This window comes from Balaenoptera ricei, chromosome 1 (assembly GCF_028023285.1).
Source record: "Balaenoptera ricei isolate mBalRic1 chromosome 1, mBalRic1.hap2, whole genome shotgun sequence".
Lineage (NCBI taxonomy): Eukaryota > Metazoa > Chordata > Mammalia > Artiodactyla > Balaenopteridae > Balaenoptera > Balaenoptera ricei.
Window position 1 is genome coordinate 129,956,043 of NC_082639.1, and position 18,664 is coordinate 129,974,706.

General features: G+C 47.5%; 1 protein-coding gene across 1 annotated transcript in view; it reads left to right on the forward strand.

Moving 5' to 3' along the window:
- Nucleotides 1–6,807: 6,807 nt before the first annotated feature.
- The window catches only part of RCSD1 (RCSD domain containing 1), a 56,510-nt gene continuing 44,653 nt past the window's right edge, over nt 6,808–18,664 (forward strand). Inside the window, exon 1 of the mRNA XM_059935618.1 lies at nt 6,808–6,885. Coding sequence (XP_059791601.1) covers nt 6,883–6,885 — 3 coding nt within the window. The 5' untranslated portion in view covers nt 6,808–6,882. The remainder of the gene's footprint in view (nt 6,886–18,664) is intronic.

The window sequence follows — 18,664 nt, forward strand, 5'->3', positions numbered from 1 at the left end:
GATAGTGAATGGCCCTGGATTCTGCTCCATGGACAGTAGGAAGCTGAGTGGTGTTGAGTAAGATGGCGAACACCATGTTGCAGGGATGATGTGGCAGAAACACCAATGTGTAGAGTGAGCAAGGAAACCAGACTCAGGAGCTTCTCTGAGAGTCCAGGCACATTCTGACTTTGAGAGAGAGCAAGAATGGAAAAGATGGAAGAGTAAAGGCCACATGTTATAAGAGGAACCAGAAATGACTTCTGTGTTTGAGCTTGCCAGGGTGCCCAGATGAGTAGAGTTCTCTAAGATGCCAAGGAGAATGGCAGTATTGTTTTTATGCCTCTATAAGTCTTTTGTAGGCAGGGACTGTCTTATTGGTCTTTAGGTCTCCAGAGATTTGCACAGTGCCTAGATAATCATATAATTTTTCGAGAAGAGCTTGCTTGATAAATGAATTGACAGAAACAGGGAACTCTTCCCCTCTCAGCCTGCAGCTCGAATATCGCTACCTTGGGAACCTTCACAGATGCCCTCAGACTCTACAGCACTCTCGGCACTTTTTTCAAACTGGATTAGAGTACCAGGCAGAACTGTAACTGTCTGCTTACCTGGCTCTCTCCCTGGAAAATTCCTTGAGGACAGGGGCCATATCTTATATATCTAGGGCCTGATGGCACTCAAATGCTTGTTGAATGAGTAAATAAACGGTTGAAGATGGGAGAAAGGTCAGATTTTTTTTTTTTTAAAACAAGGTTTAGATATGTTAGTTTTGATTGTTCTAAGCAGGAATGTCCAACACTCCATGAGAAGTACAGACCTCTTATGATGAAAATATGATTCTTCTCTAGAAGAAATAATAGGTGAAGTTACTCTGGATAGGAACCCAGAAGGGAGAAATGTATAATAAAGAAAGAGCTGGAGACTTCGGACATCAAAATTAAACTAATATTCTTAGTTGCTTAAATATAAATTGTAGGCAGTACCAAATAGCCTGAGAGTGCTTGAAAAAGTTTAATTTTCCACTGAACAAGTAATGAATTTCTAATTTAGATGAAGACAGTTAAGGAGCCCTTTTCCTTAAGGTAACTCCAAGTCCCTTCCAGATATTAGTTGTCATTCATCCATTTGTTCAGTGTTTATTGAGCATTTATTATGTACTAGATCTTGTGCAGTAAATGTTAATTAAATATTGGGCTATCATGTCTTTTCATCCTCACAGACTATCAGTATTACTGATGATGGGTCTGTGTGTATGTGTACATACTGGTACGTATAATGTGTTCATTTGGTAACCTACTTTTTCAATGATATCTTTTTACTTCTTTACTTTTTTTTTTTTTTTGGCTGCGCCAGGAAGCTCAGAGTCCTAACCACTGGACCGCCAGGGAATTCCCATACTTCATTAAATATTTTCTACCACAATTTCACCCAACAGCCTTTGCTGGTTCTGGACCCAGCCTCTCAATGAGCCATATGTTGGCTGCTGGCTGGAGCCTATGGGTCATAATTAGGGATTGCTTGGCCTCTGGGAGCTGGAGCTTGGCTGGTGGACTTGCAGGCCTGGCCAAATACCCCGCACATTCCTGTCTGGCTCCCACTCTTTGGGACCCTCAAAGTACCACCGGCTTCCAGTTAACAGGCACTTGCATTCACTGGACCACAATGATGGGGAAGTTCGGGTAGGCAGACTGGAAGGGCCCAGGCGCTATCGCAGGAGGGGGTGAGCGTGCATTCCTGGAGCGGAGTCGGGTTTCAGAGCCCAATCCGCAGCTCGGCTGCTCACAGTCAGGCGAGCCAGAGTCTGGCGAGCGCGGCGGTTCCGTGGGAAATCTGAACATTGGAGGCTCAGCAGCCCGGTAATCTTATCAGGGCCTCAAGAGAACGTTTCAGTTCCAGAGAAATCTGAAGGCAGATCTGCCTTCCTAAAGTAATAGTTTTGGGTTTGCAGAGTCAGCTTGACCACCTCTACTCAACTCATTAGAATCTGAACATCTCAGAGCTCTGGGTGGAATGAAACGATCTCTAACTGCCATACTGTAAAGGAGAAAACAAGACGCAGAGACTGAGGCTGCCTGGGGATTTAGGCACCACTGGACCTTTGGAAAGCCAACAGCTTGCAATTTTTCTCTCACCTGGGGAGTAGTTCAGCCTAAACCTTAAGAGGGAGAATGGTCAGTTTCATCACAAAATCAATATCCACCTCATGTTTGGCCTTCAGAGAGTTATGTAGAAGTTTTTAATCTCTCTCTGCAGAAGAAGATACAATGAAACTGCTAATACAGTACTAAGGCTTGGTCACCAGCATCAGTATTATTGCTCTAGGGTCCTACAGGAGCTCATCTCCCCAGTGGATCTGCCTGAGTCAGACCAGGGGGGACACTGCCCTCACACCGTGGTCTTTTGGGGAGTGAGCTCCCCATCTATTTCCCTTTGGGTTTCCTGAATATCTATCTCCTGGGCATTGTGGGAAATGACTGCTGAGCCTCTGAGGCTCACCTGTAAAGTCTCACTTGCATGGGTCAAATCTTATCTTGAGGGAAGGGGCTCCAGCCTCTGCAATTGCAAGCTCTGGCGCCTCCATAGGAGGAGTGAGATGGGCATTCAGGGCCTTTACATCTCCAAGAGACCCTCCTGAGATGCCATCAGAGCCCCTCCTTAATGGAGAGTGTTGTGGACCCCAGGCTGGAAGCACTGAGAAGTTCCAGACCTTGGAACTGGACATTCTTTCCAGGCAAGATGTCCCCAGCCCTTCATTTTGAACCTGCTTTTAACCATATCAGGGCCACCTTCTTGGCCTTGGGGTAGCAATCACAACTCTCTCCTAAGCTGGATCTTCCATAATCGATTGATAGCAAGTCATAGGACACCACACACTAGCTCTTTAATTAGGTCCAACAGACATGCATTGAGGCCGTACTGCCTGGCAGGCAGTGGAGATTCGTGGCAGGCAGTGGAGATACGTGACAGGCAGTGGAGATTCGTGGCAGGCAGTGGAGATACGTGGCAGGCAGTGGAGATACGTGGCAGGCAGTGGAGATACGAAGATGAATGTTTCACACTGCTGGTCTCTGAAGAGCTCGGGTCGAAGAAGGGGGTCAACCACCTACAGGCGTGTGGAGAACAGGAGTTTGAGTTCATGTGGACAGAGGAGAGGTGTCATACCCAGCCTGGTCTTCAGGGGGCTTCCTGTGAGAGATGTTTCTAAGTGGAGTCTGGAGGGATGCGTAGGAGTTGATCAAGTGCAGAAATTTGGGAAGAGCCTTCCAGTCAGAGGGAATGACGAGCAAAGCACAGATGCTAGCAACAATATGGTATGAGTTACGAGTGGTTTGTTTCTGGAGGATAAAGCAAGATAAAGGTACTTGAAGTTGGGGGACTAGATGAGGGATAAGAGAAATATAAGTTACAGCTCCTGCCATAAAAGGAGCTCTCTTCTGTTTGGGGAAACAAGATATACACATATGACACAACAGAAAAAAATACAACATTGTATCTTGATAAGCTCTCAGGTGTGTGGGAGTTCAAAGTCAGCTTCTGTAATGGAAGCTAGAGGAAACTTGCTTCCTGTGCTGGGGATTCCCCCTACAAGTGTGGCTCTTCCCAGGCCCCCTGGCAGCCCTGGTGATGCACAGCTAACAGGGGATCGCAACCCAGTGATTAGCACACTCGGCCTGGAACCTGCACCTAAAAGCTTTTGCTGAGGATATGTAATTTGAAATAGGCTCCAGGCCCCAAGGGAATGCCTTTGGTCACCCCCGCAAGGCCCTCTTGCCTTCTCTGACAGAAAGCGGCCTCTGGGAATAAACCACATTCACACAAAAAATCTCCTCTTTCAGTTCACACCTCCACCTGCAGCCCCACTCATTCCTCCCGCTGTGATCACACATCCTGTGCATGCTCCAAGGAGCCAGCATTTCTCCTTTTTGTCCAAAGGCAGCACAGGGACAAGCTGAGGTGGGCCCAGCAGCAGCAGCTAACCACGTGCATCAGCCTGGGCTGGGCCCAGCGAAACAGTGCAACAGAAACGAGAAGCTGAGCCTTGTGGCTGCTATTACACAACCCAAGCACCCACACCAGAGGTCACAGAGAATTTGTATCTCTCAACATGCCATAGAGGTCTTCCAGCTTCCTTGGGGCCTCCCTGCTAGACCCTTACCCTCCATAGTTCATTCCAAGCACATGAGCCAGATGGACAGTTCTCCCACCTTGATGGGGCCACGCCACCCCCCCTCCCCGCTTCCCGCCTCCATCTCTGAAATACACTTCCAGGCTTCAGGCTCCTGGCTTGTCTTGCTTTCGAGATATGTTTTGATGGATAATGGGAAATCCATTTCTGAGCATCCATACTGATGTCAGTGTGGGAGAAACCTAAAGCTTGCTGCATGGTAATCACTACCACTTGTTGAATGCTTACTTATATACAGAAGTTTTGCATAAGTTTATCTTTTTAATCCTCATAAAGTCCTATTCCATCTGTTTTCTCTTTTTTTTTTAAGGGTTTTTTTTGAAAAATTTATTTGATTTATTTGATTTTTGGCTGCGTTGGGTCTTCGTTGCTGCGCGCGGGCTTTCTCTAGTTGTGGCGAGCGGGTGCTGCTCTTCATTGCAGTGCGCAGGCTTCTCATTGCGGTGGCTTCTCTTGTTGCGGAGCAGGGGCTCTAGGTGCACAGGCTTCAGTAGTTGTAGCACGTGGGCTCAGTAGTTGTGGCACATGAGCTTAGTTGCTCTGCGGCATGTGGGATCTTCTTGGACGAGGGCTTGAACCCGTGTCCCCTGCATTGGCAGGCGGATTCTTAACCACTGCGTCACCAGGGAAGCCCCTTTATCATTGTTTTAAGCAACAAGTGCCAAGAGATCCGGAGCTAAGTCTGGGAGGGCCCCACCCCACCAGGGGCAGTACTACACCCTGTCCTACTAGCCTTCCTTTCTGTGATGCCCTCAAGGGGTCTCTCTGGAGGAGTCCTTGGCCCCTGCTGCCTAGTCATGCCTGAATCCCCTCACAAAAGCCTGAATTGAAGTACTTGGGAGGAGAGGAACAAGGATGATTCCAAGCCCTTGTGGAAATGCATGGGAGACTCAGAGGGATGCCAGTGCTCCAGGCTACTATAGACTGAATGCCAAAGTGCTGCCCAGATGGGCATCTAAAACCAGTGGAGTTGGCAGATGCGTGAGTTTTCTAGGACTGCCATAACACATGACCACAAATGAGGTCACAGAAATCTATTCTCTCACAGTTCTGGAGGCCAGATATCTGAAATCAAGGTGTCACAGGAGACCCTAGGGGAGAATCCATTCCATACCTCCTATAGCTCCTGGTGGTTGCGGCTTTCTTGGCTTGTGGCCACTCTAGTCTTTGCCTCTTGTTCACTTCACCTGCTCTGTGAGTCTCTCATAGGGACATGTGTCATTGGATTTAGGACCCACACTGATAAGCCAGGATGATTTCCTCATCTCAAAATCCTTAGCTACATCTACAAAGATCCTTTTATTAAATAAGGTAACATTTACAGATTCTAGAGACTGGGAAGTGATCATATCTTTTTGGGGGCCACCATTTAGCTCATGACAGCAGACAACGTGCTGTCCATTATAGGCACAGGGCACTTGGGGCTTGGTAGGGTCAATCCTTGGTTATTGCTAGGTTATATTGTGACACTCCTCCCCCTACTGCCCTGGGGGTGAATAACCCATGAATATTCATTGATTACTGTTGTGTGAATAATTTCCTGTCTCTAAGGTAGCCCACATACACCCTTATTGGCATGGGTCACAGCCACAGTCCTTTCTGTTCAGAACCACAGTTGGGAGAGGAGGCCTGCGGGGCACTGTGGAGTCTTTCCATGTGGCTATGAGGATCATCTCCCCCTGTTCTGATCCCTTTCCCATGAGATAACTACTACGGCGGCGTCAGCAGGCTGGGAAGAACTACTTAAGATTATCTGGGATCAGGACTTCCCTGGTGGTCCAGTGGTTAAGACTCCGCCTTCCAATGCAGGGTGTGTGGGTTCAATCCCTGGCCAGCGAACTAAGATCCCACATGCCTTGGGGTGTGACCAAAAATTTAAAAAAAAAAAAAAAAAAAGATTATCTGGGATCATCTCCACCCTCAGAGAAGATTGTGCCTAGCAAGATTATAGAATTACATTTTATGTGATCTCATTTGATATTCTGTGATCAAGTACCTTATTCATGCATTCTTCATTCATTTAAGGACGTGTACTGAGCAGCTACCAAATGAGAATTTATAAGACACAGTACCTGTTCTCAAGATCCATACAGTCTGGAGGAAGAGAGCAGGGCAGAAATGGAAGCAATGATTGCAGAACAATGTGATTGGCTCTGTAAAGGCAGTGTGTAAGCAGTCCAACTGGACAAGTGAGGACAGGTGATTGCAGCGGTCCAGGCAGGCTAGTGTCACTGTAAAACAATTCCATAGTCTTACTTGTTGAAAACAATGAAGGCTTATTTCTCACTCTGCGGAGGGTTGGCTGGGGGCTCTGCTGCATGTCACTGTCGTCCTCCCTGTGGGACCCAGGTTGACAGAGCAGCGACCATATGGAACATTGTCAGTTATCATAGCAGAGGGAGGGAGGGTTCCAAAGGACTTGCCCCAGCCGTGGCTCTGGCCTGGAAGTGTTGGAACTAGCCATATCAACTCGACCACAGGGATGAGGAAGTGCAATCCTCCCACATGCCCCACATGATGAGAGCTAGATACGTTTCGTGAACATCCTTTGGGTCCTGGTGGAATCTTAGAAGACTTCACAGAGCAGATGATCTTTGAGTTGGTCTGGAAGTAAGACTTGTGTCTTTCAGGCTGACAAAGGTGTGAAGGCTGAGGAAGAAAGCATTTATCTGTGCCACTCCGGGCTCACTCACTTGAGACTTAACACAATTCTCATGGTAGGAGATGTTCTTCCTGATTAAAACGAAAGCTGCTTTGCAAGCACAAAAAAATGTTTTTAGTGATTTCAGTTATTCTTCATGCTTTGAGATGTGACAAGGAGGGGCATGTCGGTTTGAAAGGGAAGTCAGAGGGTGAATAGAATATATACCCCATTTCTATAGGTAAAAATATCAATGAAATAGACGTAAGCCATTAGGTGCAGCTGTTTAAAATGTTTCTCAAATATCTTAGCCCCAGAACAGCCAATACCATAGACCATGCCATCAAGAGAGACAGCTTACGGGCATCCTTTTTGATTTGGAAGTGCTCCCCCATAGTGAATAGGGAATCTATACCTTTTTCTACATATAGTTATATAACACTCAGAATTGCCTTTTTTTCCCCTATAAGCCTGTAAATAAGCCCTGCCCTTGGTGCCTGAGGAAGGCGTTAGTGAAAGTCAACCTGTGAATAACATGGACATTAGGCAATGGAATTTGAAGGAAATGGAAACACCAGGCTGCCTTCTGCCCTCTGTTCTTTTTAGGTTTCCTTTGTTGGTTGATTGCATCTGGGATAGGCCAAGGGGGTTGCTGTGTAGAGAGATAAACCATGAGACCTGAGTTTCAGGTCCAGAGTCAGTGACTAGCCTTAGGGTTCTGGTTGGTCCCTCCATCTGTAAAACTGGTACCTGCTTTCCCTACCTTATAGGGCTATTTTGAAAAGGAAGTAAAATCATGCATCATAAATAAGATACTTTTTAAAAAATTTATTTATTTTATTTATTATTTATTATTTTTGGTTGCATTGGGTCTTTGTTGCTGTGCACGGGCTTTCTCTAGTTGCTGCAAGCGGGGGCTACTCTTCATTGCGGTGCGCAGACTTCTCATTGCCGTAGCTTCTCTTGTTGTGGAGCATGGGCTCTAGGTGCGTGGGCTTCAGTAGTTGTGGCACGTGGGCTCAGTAGTTGTGGCTCACGGGCTCTAGAGTGCACGCTCAGTAGCTGTGGCGCACGGGCTTAGTTGCTCCATGGCATGTGGGATGTTCCCGGACCAGGGCTCAAACTGTGTCCCCTGCATTGTCAGGTGGGTTCTTAACCACTGTGCCACCAGGGAAGCCCAAGATACTTTTATAAAGTACTTTAAGGTACTTTATGAAAGTACCTTAGAAAGGTAAAATATCCCATAAAGTCATGGTGGTATGATTATTAATATGTATTAAATGGATATTGTGCAAAATTGTGACAACCCTGAGGGTGTCTTCTGTAAGAAAGCTCTGGTGTTCTCTTTGCCTAACAGAAGGTGGCAGAGGGAGTGCAAAGAAGGTGATGTTGGAGAATATGAGCAAAGCTAAGGCTTCCATTATGGACCAAAAAGGACACACAAAAGAGGCTTTGATTTGTGCAGTGGTGATAAGGAAAATACTTTACAATTCTGCCGTGCTTTTTTGTCAAAGCACTTTCCCATATCTCTTAATTTAAAGCTCTAAAAACTCCCATCGTTGGCTCTAGTATGCTACAATGAACATAGTACAGTTGAACCTTGAACAACATGGGTTTGAACTGCATGGGTCCACTTATACTTGGATTTCTTTCACTAAGTGCATCGTATTATAGTCCTACATGATCCACGGTTGGTTGAACCCGTGAGTTCAGAACTTTGGATACAGAGGGTTGACTATAAAGTTATACATGGATTTTCACAGATTATTGACTTTGGGGGAAGAAGGGGGTTTCTAACGCTCTCGTTGTTCAAGGGTCAACACACCCGTTTGAATGAACACAGGAATGCTTCATATTGCTTCGTATTGCTTCAAGGCAGCACAATGTAGGGGTTAAGAGCACAGATCCAGGAGCCAGACAGCTGGATTGGAATCCTGACTTTGCCAGCTACTAGCTTGTGGCCTCTCTGTGCCTTGGTTTTCCCATCTGTAAAAATGGAAATAATAATAGTACCTACATGATTGAATTGTTGTGAGGCTTAAATGAATTAATACCAATGTACCTCAGTATCTACAGGGGATTGGTTCCAGGACCCCACCCCCCTCAGATTCTGTGGATGCTCAAGTCCTTATATAAAATGGCATGGTGTTTACATATAACCTACACACATTCTCCCATATACTTTAAATCATCTCTAGATTACTTATAATACCCAATACAATGTAAATGCTGTGTAAATAGTTGCTGACACATGGCAAATTCGAGTTTTGCTTTTTGGAACTTTCTGAAAATTTTTTTCTGAGTATTTTTGACTCACAGTGGTTGAATCTAAGGATACAGAACCTGTGGATACAAAGGGCCAACTGTATTTGTGTAAAGTGTTTAGAACAGTGCCTGGCGCATATTTGAGGTGATATGATTGTTGAATAAATAAAGTTTTTATAGTCATTTAAAAGAGAATGGCCTCTTTTGCTTCTGGTGCAGCTTTGACTGGGACCCAGGATGGGCTGAAGTTCTCCTCCAGCCTGGGAGTGCTGGGTGGAGGGGTGGTTAGTGCCCGCTGCGTGCTGACCTCTGCTGGTGGAGCTCTCTGGACTTCTGTATGCGGTTGGTCCTCGGAGGCAGTGCTGGAACAGTACCCACATAAGTCCAGACTAGAACCAAGGAAACAGCCCTGGGGGAGCCTTAGGCGTGGAATAGCAAATCCAAGCTGCAGGCTCACAGGGCATCCAGGGCCTGCAAGAAGAAGGGAGTATTATTGGCTCAATAAATGCATTTCAAAGAAAGGGAGACAGCAAGTCTATTCTGTGGTTCACCCTGGTAGAGCGGGTGAAATGAGGAGGTAGGAAAAGGGAAGACAGTCCAACTGAAGTGTGGCATCCCTTCCTCTTCCTCCTTCTTGCTTACATTGGTCACCCCTTCCCTGACCTGTCCTCACCTTTCACACCTGCATGGGAGTCCCCTGCTGGGGTGCTGAACAGGGTGGGATTCTGTGATTGCAAAGACAGCTGCAGGGATTGGAGACTGAGAAGCTAACCATTCAGAGCCCTTCTCAGCTGACATCAGTCTCAGCTTGACATCAATCCCGAGCTTCCTGCTGTGCTGAAGGAATTAAGTGCCTTCATATGCCAGCAAGGGTTTTCTGGTTTCTCAAATAGTCAGGGTAGCTCAACCTGCTCTGAATTCATCCTGCCAAAATAATTACTTGCAGTAAGTAATGCAAGTAAGGGGTTTTGGTAAGATGGACTCAGAGGAGGTTGAGCTACCTAACTCCTAGCGTAGCTTCACTGCACTTTTTTTTTTTTTTAATAAATTTATTTACTTATTTATTTTATTTTTGGCTGCATTGAGTCTTCGTTGCTGCACACGGGCTTTCTCTAGTTGCAGAGAGCGGGGGCTCTTTGTTGCGGTGCGCAGGCTTCTCATTAGGGTGGCTTCTCTTGTTGCAGAGCACGGGCTCTAGGCTCATGGGCTTCAGTAGTTGTGGCGCACGGGCTTAGTTGCTCCGCAGCATGTGGGATCTTCCCAGACCAGGGCTCGAACCCGTGTCCCCCGCATTGGCAGGCAGATTCTCAACCACTGAGCCACTAGGGAAGCCCAGCTTCACTACACTTTGCATCCCAGGTCCTTCCCAAGGGAAGTCTCCAAGGGCAGGACGCTGGGCTCTGTTGTTGGCCCTGGCTTGTTAAACATTTTTGTTAATGGCTTGGATGAAAAATAGAAAGAAACCAGATGACCCACAGCTGGGATAGTTAATATGATAGATGACATATTCAAGTTCAAAATGATTTATATAGGATGGTATGCCGGGGCCAAAACCAACATAACGAAATTAAACAGGGATGAACGTCAAGTCCTCTGCTTAGCTTTGGAATGTCAGGCACCAGCGTAGGACAGACCTGGCTTGGAAGTACACACTCATTTGTTCAGTCAATTCCACATACATTTATCGGGCCCACTGTGTGAAAGATGCTGTCTGGATCCTCAGAGGGAGTCAGATATAAAAACAGGATCTCAATAAGCTGAAGGTTTAGTAGCGGTGCAGGGATGTGATACGATGCATCTCCAAATAAATACAGGGTGCCGGGTATGAAGCGTCATGTAAGTGACAAGACCACAGGGCTGGGGGGCTTCCTCAGAGACAGAGCATGCTCAGCTGGTGCAACTGGAGAAGGCTTCATGGGAGAGGGTGAGTTCACAGTGGGCACTGAAAACCAGGAGTTTTTTTCTAAGCAGGTAGCTATAGTGAAGCGCAAAGAAGTAACAGTAGTGGGCAGCTAAGTGATAAGTTGGGGGAGTGGGGAGCTATGAGTACCCTCAGTGACCGAGTGGGCATGTGTGCACACATGTGTGCGTGAGTGAAACTGCCGAAGAGAGAGGATAAAACCACACTGTGCACAGACCAGAAAGACAGTGTTGATAACTTGTTCTTTCTTCAGTAGGTACTGAGGGTCTTTGAAAAGGGGGGCTTCCGGGATCAAAGGAGCACTGGAGGCCCGTTCACCTGGCCCCAGTGTGCAGGATGAGTAGGTGGGAGACTCTAGAGGCTGGAATACCAGTTGAGAGGCTAAAGCACCAATGAGAGAGGGCCTTGAGATTGGAAAGGCAATGAAACTGTGGAATAAACCGAGGCAAGGACTCGCAGTATTTGGCATTTGGTGGGAGGCTGCCGTGGGTGTTAGGGTTAGAGAGAAAGTGATCAGAGTGACTGCATTTTCAGTCCGGGAGCAAGGAGAAGAATTGGGCTGGTTTGGGTGGCGGAGGGGCTGCATTTCGGTTGAGGCCTTGACAGGACATTCAGAATTGGAAATTCAGAACTGGAGCGTGGAAGGGCACTGGGCTGAGATGGGTTCAGCAGTCATCTGCACAGAAGTGGTCTCTGCAGCCCGAGCAGTGAGAGGCCACCGTAAAGCAAGGAGCAGGCCAAGGACAATGCTGTGGGCATCCCTCGCATTTGAGGAACACCAGGACGACTAAAGTTAGTGAAGGAGCAGTTTATGTGCAGAGGGCTGGGAGTTTTAGCTGACCACAAGCTTCCCGTAACCTAACCCTTTTCTTTAAAAAAAAAAAAAAAAGGTTCAGTCTCAGGCTTTATCTCTGTATCCCACAAATGTAGGACTTAAAGTTTTTTATCCTGCCCAGATGACCTCTCCAGGACTCTCTGTGTGATCACATCTCCTTTCCCCTAACCCTCTCTCAGCTCCAGGAATGGAGGCCTCAAGGGAATGGGCCTCAGTACTTCTAGACTGTCACCTGAGGCTGGGATGTGGTATAGCCGAGGTGCAGAGAAGGGAGGGAGAGGGGACAGAATTATTTGTCCATTAGGCAAAGGTCTTTTAAGTGCTTTCAGTGGCAATCAGGTCGTGGGTCCCACATCAGATTAATTTATAGAGGCACAGCCACACACTGGGAAGGTCTGAATGAGGCATGTTCTTGTTATTATTTTAAAAACAATGATAAAACCACAACCAACAAAAAAATCCTTTTTTGAAAATCCTAGGACTTGGTGTTCAGGGGTTTCCCTTTAGTTTTAAAATATTACTTTATTATTAAGCTAATGTTAAACATTTTAAGGTAAAATTCTTAGAATTATCATCCTAACACAGCTATTTTTTTTCTCTTTTTCTTGCTCCCTTCTGATCCTCCATTTTACCCCCTTTATCATTAAAAAAAAAAAAAAACTGGGAGAAAAAGACAATACTACTTAATATAATGACTATGTCTTTATTATTTTTAGCCATATATGTAATTCTTACCAAATTATAATAAGTATCTATGCAACTCTGTACTGTATCTTTTCACCTAATGCTATTTTCAAGACAATATCATTGTTCTACAGAGTCACATTTTCACTTAAAATGTCTGCATGATATTCTATTACACAAATATAACATCATTTAATCATTTTTCTATTTTGGGACATGGCATTTGCTTCCCTTTTCTCCTTATTGTAAATAACATAGCTATAAACAGTACATGTATCTTTTTTTCTTCTCTTGAATTATTTCTTTGGAGGCAATTCCCAGGAGTGGAATTTTTAGGCCAAAGGATATGGCTCTTGGTAAATGTTGCCAAATTAGCCTTGGGCTGCCTTCCTTCTGCAAAGGCTCACTGTACCTGGTACACAAATTGCAGACTTAGCGAGGTGTGCCAGGAAGGGAACGTGAGGTGAGAGCGCCCTGTGGAGGCTGGTTCAGCACAGAGCCCCATCTTCCCACTGTACTCCTGTGGGTTCCCCATCCTGCCAACAGGGAGGGGGAGGGGAGGGCAGGAAAGGGGTGTGGACACCCTGGGAAATGAAGCAACCATCTGGACTTCCTGCTGGAGCAGCTGCAGATAGGGGAAAATTATGTACCAGTGAGATGGGGGCAGGGCAAAGTGAGCCTGGGGTCACCCAGAACCTCACCCACCGTCAAGGATGGAAACAGAATAGCCTGCTTGGGCTGGCCTCTAGGAAGCAACGACTCGCTCCTAGGAAATCCCTTGCTGTGGTGGGCAGGAGTGGTCTGGGTTAGGAAGGAGAAGCAATCACCCACTCACTCCCTCACTTCATAAAGATTTCAGGAGTGCCCACTGTGTAAGGTTCTCTGCTGAGAATTCTGGACACAAAAGGGAATACAACTGGGATCCTGCCCTTAGAGAGCCTGCGGTCTAGTTAAGGGAATCAGAAGGATAACAGGTGATTATAATAGTTTGGTCAAGTATGCTGATAAATCTGTGCTCAGGACACAGATTTGGGTATGACCTGGGGGCAGGAAAGACTTCCCAAAGGAGGAAGGATGAGGAGGAGCTGGAGAGCTGAAGAGGGAAGAGAAGGATGTTGCAGCTGGAGGGAGTGGCAGGAGGGAGGAGAGCATTTGAAGTACAGTTGGATTTCCTGGGTAGGCCATGCTTGACTCCCTAGAACTTGACCTCGGAAGCTCCAGGATTTCCACACGGAGGCCTCTGGAGACACAGTCCTGTTGCACAGGGAGTGCTTACGGGGCTAGCCTTGAAGCTGAACCTGTAGGGCAGGCACACTTCTTAACTTAAACTGGATATGTATTTGGCGTGGCTGCTGAGATTACAGGGAATGTTCGAGCTCTCAAAAGCCACCTCTTTGTGTTGCCACTTGTTTTATTCCCCAAGCTATGGGGGACGGGGCTTAGGTGATCAGATTTACATTTTAGAAAGTTCACTGTGGCTGTGGTCCCCAGAGAATGGATTTGGAGAGAGACCTTTAGGGGGCTGTTCAGTCACCTGGACTAACGACCAGGCAAGGTGGGCTTTGGAAAGGACTGGAGGCGGAGGTGGAGAGAGGAGATTGAGTGGGGACCCTTCCTCACAGGCCGAGAACTTTCTACCTAAGCCCTAGCTGAGGACTAAAAGAAGCAGCAGCATGGTTCCCAGGGGCCTGTGCGCTGATGGAGGTGCCCAGGTGTGGCCATAGCATTTAAAGGGCATCAGACGTGGGCCTGGGTTTCTCGTGTCTGTAATGAAGAGCAGCTCACCTGTGCCTCCTGGGCACCTGTGCAGGTGCATTGTGTATGCGTGTGGTGGAGGAGAACCAGGTGAGTGTTCCAGTCTAGCTGGAAGAAGCCAGGCATGGTGGTGCAAGAGTTCAGGGCTGTGGACCAAATTCCATTGCTGTGGAAATTGCTGTGCGGTCCTGAATCAATGGCACAAGATTTGGGGCTCTCACCAGGATGATAATTCTGTCCCTGCCTGGCTTACTGGGGGGATTAAATGAGTGAATGTGTTCATCTCCAAGGACTTGGAAGAGGTATAAAGGACTGGACAGATGCAAGGTGTTGTCACCTCTGTGTTTTGGAAAACACAGGGCAATATCTGGAAATAACTTGGTGCCTCAAAGAGAAGCAGGCGCTCTGGAGCGTGTGGGGCAGGGTAGGGGTAAAGGATCTGTGGGGCATGCACTCCCCTTGGGGCTCTGCTTCCTGCTCTTCTTGTGGCGATTCTTTGAAGCTCAGAGCAGCTGTTACAGATGAGAGGCCAGGTTGGGCCCTGCCCAGATTACTGCTCAGAGGCAGAGGCCGTGTTTGAAGCTACAAAGAGGCAACCAGTGGAGTGGGCAGGACTTCCTGACTCTAGCACGTGGGTCTGTCCCTGGCCTGACACCCCAGGGGCCCACCAGGAGGCCTGGGTCCTGAGGAAAGACCTGCCGTCCACACCAGGGAGACCACTGCCCCGTCCCTCCATGCAAGAGCTCTGTTCCAGCCACAGTCAAGGGCAAAGTTCAGGAGCTATAGGGATTCCCCCTCTGTCCAGTGAACTGTTTTGAGTTTTAGAAGCAAAAGCACCAACTAACAGAGCACGGAGGGGAGAGGGCCAGAATTGCAGCCCAGCCAATGGCTCTGCTTGTGTGAAGTTAGGCAGTTTTTTTTTTGGCCGTGCCTTGCAGCATGCGGGATCTTAGGTCCTGGACCAGGGATGGAACCCGTGCCCCCTGCATTGGAAGGGTGGAGTCTTCACCACTGGTCCACCAGGGAAGTCCCTGGGCAGTTTCTGTAGAGTAGGGAAGAAGGATTCAAGGCGCTTTTACCCTGACAGCATGCTGTGAGTGTGAGTACACATAGCATGATGGGGCGAGGAGGGCTTGGGGGCTCAGCCCCAGAGGCAGCCTCCACAGGCCAGGTGCAACGCCCGTGTTAGTCTGCTAGGGCTGCCAGCACAAAGTACCATGGGCTGGGAGGCTTCAACCCAGAAAGTTATTTTCTCACACTTCTAGAGGCTAGAAGTCCAAGATTAAGGTGTCAGTAGGATTGTTTTCTTGGGACTTCTCCTCTTGATTTAAGATGGGCATCTTCTCCCTGTGTCTTCACAGAGTCTTCCCTCCTTGAGTCCTAATCTCCTCATTTTACAGGGACACCAGTCACACTGGATTAGGGCCCACCCTAATGCCTCATTTAACTTATTGACCTCTTTAAACACCCTATCTGCAAATACAGTCTCCTTCTGAGGTACTGGGGGTTAGGACATCAACATATGCATTTGAGGGACACAATTCAGTATATAACAGCACCCCCAGACCCAGAGCCTCACTTCCAGCTGTGAGTGAGAATGGAAAAGTTGCACTGGAGATCACCGAGCCACAGGGGCAGAAATGGAACTCAGAGGGCTCTGAACACCCCGTCTGTGGCCTTTCCCTCCTCGCCTGGCTACTTCCGCCACTCCTATCCCTCAGCCACATGCTAGAAAGAGAGCCCCAGGGCACCCTGCATTCTGCACTGGTGGCGTTGCTGCGCGGCTCTCCTACTCTCCTGCTCTCCCCTGACCCCAGGCACAGCTTCCGTTACCCGCTTCTGGGTAGATAAACTCATGTCACCTCTCCTGCCAGCACAGAGTGCAACGCGATGGACTCCGACCGAGCTCTCGGCATTCTCTGTCTTGTGGAGCTTTGCTCCCGCTGGTCTCGCTGCCCCGAACTTCCCCATCCTCCTGTGAGTAGTTTCGTTATTCTGGGGCTTTTACTTCCCAGTCACTAGTCCATTTATGGGGCCAGGTCTGCCCAGCCAAGACGAAGGGGTGAGGCAAGGCAAGGGGCAGGCATGGCAGGGCCCATGGTCAGCCCTGACCCACCAGCTCCCTGTCTCCCCCTCTGTTCTGAGATCACTGGGCCGGCAAGAGGAGGCTGAGCCTCTGACCGGGCGTTCTCCCGGTTGTCCTGAGAGGGACCGCACTCCGCCCCCATCTCCACCCTTATCTGGAGGGTGGGCCTCAGATGCTTCCTCTCCCCCAGTCACCAGCGCCTTTTCCCACAGGAGGGTGGTGCCCTGTTACCAGGTCCTGGGAGGAGATTTCCCCACCCCTGACTCCCATCCCTCCTCACTCTCCATTCCTCGTGGAGCCAGTGATGCCCCCCTTATCATCTGGTCTGGAGAGGATATGAGTTTAAAAGGAACCGGGCCCCTTTAAAGTTGAAACCTCACCATGGCCAGATACTAGAGTGTATTTTCAGCCAAGAGGCCTAGGTAAAGATACAAGCAGTTGTCAGACTGGAACCAGGCCTGCCCCTCGGTAGAGAGGGACCGACCAGTTGCTGCCCCAGCTGGGGGCACACGTTTTCTAATGACAAAACCTGTGAACAACTTCAAAGCTGATGGACATGACGTTTTTTTCCCCCCATCTTTCCAAATTCACTTCCAGTTTTTGTCAAAGGGTATTTGTTTGTTTTTGTGTAACTCTCATCACTGTGTACAAAACGCTGTGAATTTCTCAGCCCTTTTTTCCCCTTTTTGTTCCATACATATCTCCATGTGTTAGAAAGGTTGAGTGTCATTTTTAATAGGAACATGGTGTTTTATTGCCTTTATGGTCTATAATTTACTTCAACTGTTCTCTGAAATGTAATGTTCAGATGGTTTTTAAGTTTTCACCTCATGTGAATAGCAATGCTATAGATGATTTTGTATAAGCTGCATTTTTCTTTATTTCCTTAGCATATATTCTAAAAATAGAACAAAGCATTGTCAAGCTCTTGTTACATTGTCCCAGATTATTGTCTTGAGAGGGCAGAATTAATCAGTGTGTAATGCTAACAGCAGTTTTTAAGGGAACAGTTTTCCCCATAATCCTGGCAGCTCTGGCTTTTTATTATTATTAACATTTTGCCAATCTGATAGTTGTGTACTGCTACCTTAAAGCTAATTTGCATTTTAGTATTGACTATCAATGTCCTGTGTCTTCCCAAATGACAACTTTGGGTCAGTATTTTCTCCCCATGCTTTGGAAGTTTATCTTCTTTGATGCTTTCTGGTGTTCATTTTACACAGATTTCACATGCATAAATACGTTGTGTGATTTCACTTAGCAAGCCTCTCCCTGGCAGGCTTTGTCTCCACTAAGTCTTCTTTAGATCAAGGCCGTGGTTCTCAACCCTGGATGCATGTTAGAGTCCCGTGGAGGGAGTTTCTAAAATACAGGACCTGGGGTCCCTTTGGAAATAAAGGAGAGGAGCTGAGCAGACTGTTGGTCTCATCTAACAGATGGAGATCCCAAGGCCCAGAGACTTGATCCAGAAGCCAGAGCCTCAATCTTTTACAATGGCTGGTGTCTTTAAACCAATAAATATTTATTGCACACGTACTATATGCCAGCCACTCTGCTAGGAATAGGGGAAAGTCGAGATAAAGGCTGTGGCACGTGCCTTCAAGGGGCTCATACTCTGCTGAGGGGGACAGACAGCTCAGTGTAGCAAGGGAAGTGCTACGAGAGAAGTTTGCATGGCTGGCTGTGATGACACAACCCAGGGGAGAGGTCCATGAAGGTTTTTGGGAGGACGTAGCAAGAAGATGGGTCTTGGATGAAGAAGAAGAGCTATCCAGGTGGCAGGAATAAGGATGAAGGCATCTGAGGTAGAGCAACAGCATATGTAAAGACATAGAGGCATGGAAATGCATAGTGTGTTTAGAGGGCTGCAGAGGGGTTCACGGCGGGAAGAGTGGGATGTGGAGTTGGACTGCCAGGGTTGGAATCCCAGGTCCACCGCAGCTTTGTCAGCTTGGGCCACTCATTTAGCCTCTCTAAGCTCTGATTCCTCCATCTGCATTGTGACAATCATAATACCTGGCTGGTTGGTGGTAGATCCAATCAGCATCTTTTTTAAGCACTGAACATAGTATTTGGCACATGGTAAATGTTCAGTAAGTGTTGGCTGTTCTTATTGAGAAAAATTATTATCTTCTAGGGAGGAAAGATGGACAGGAGCCTTACATTCTATATACTAAGAGGTACTCTATAGTAGGTAAGCCAAGCAAAGACGGTCAGACAGATTTTAGACAGATTGTTTGGGCAGCAGAGGGGAGAATGGACAAGAGGAAGGAGAGCAGAGGCAAAGAGACCAGTTGGGTGACCACAAT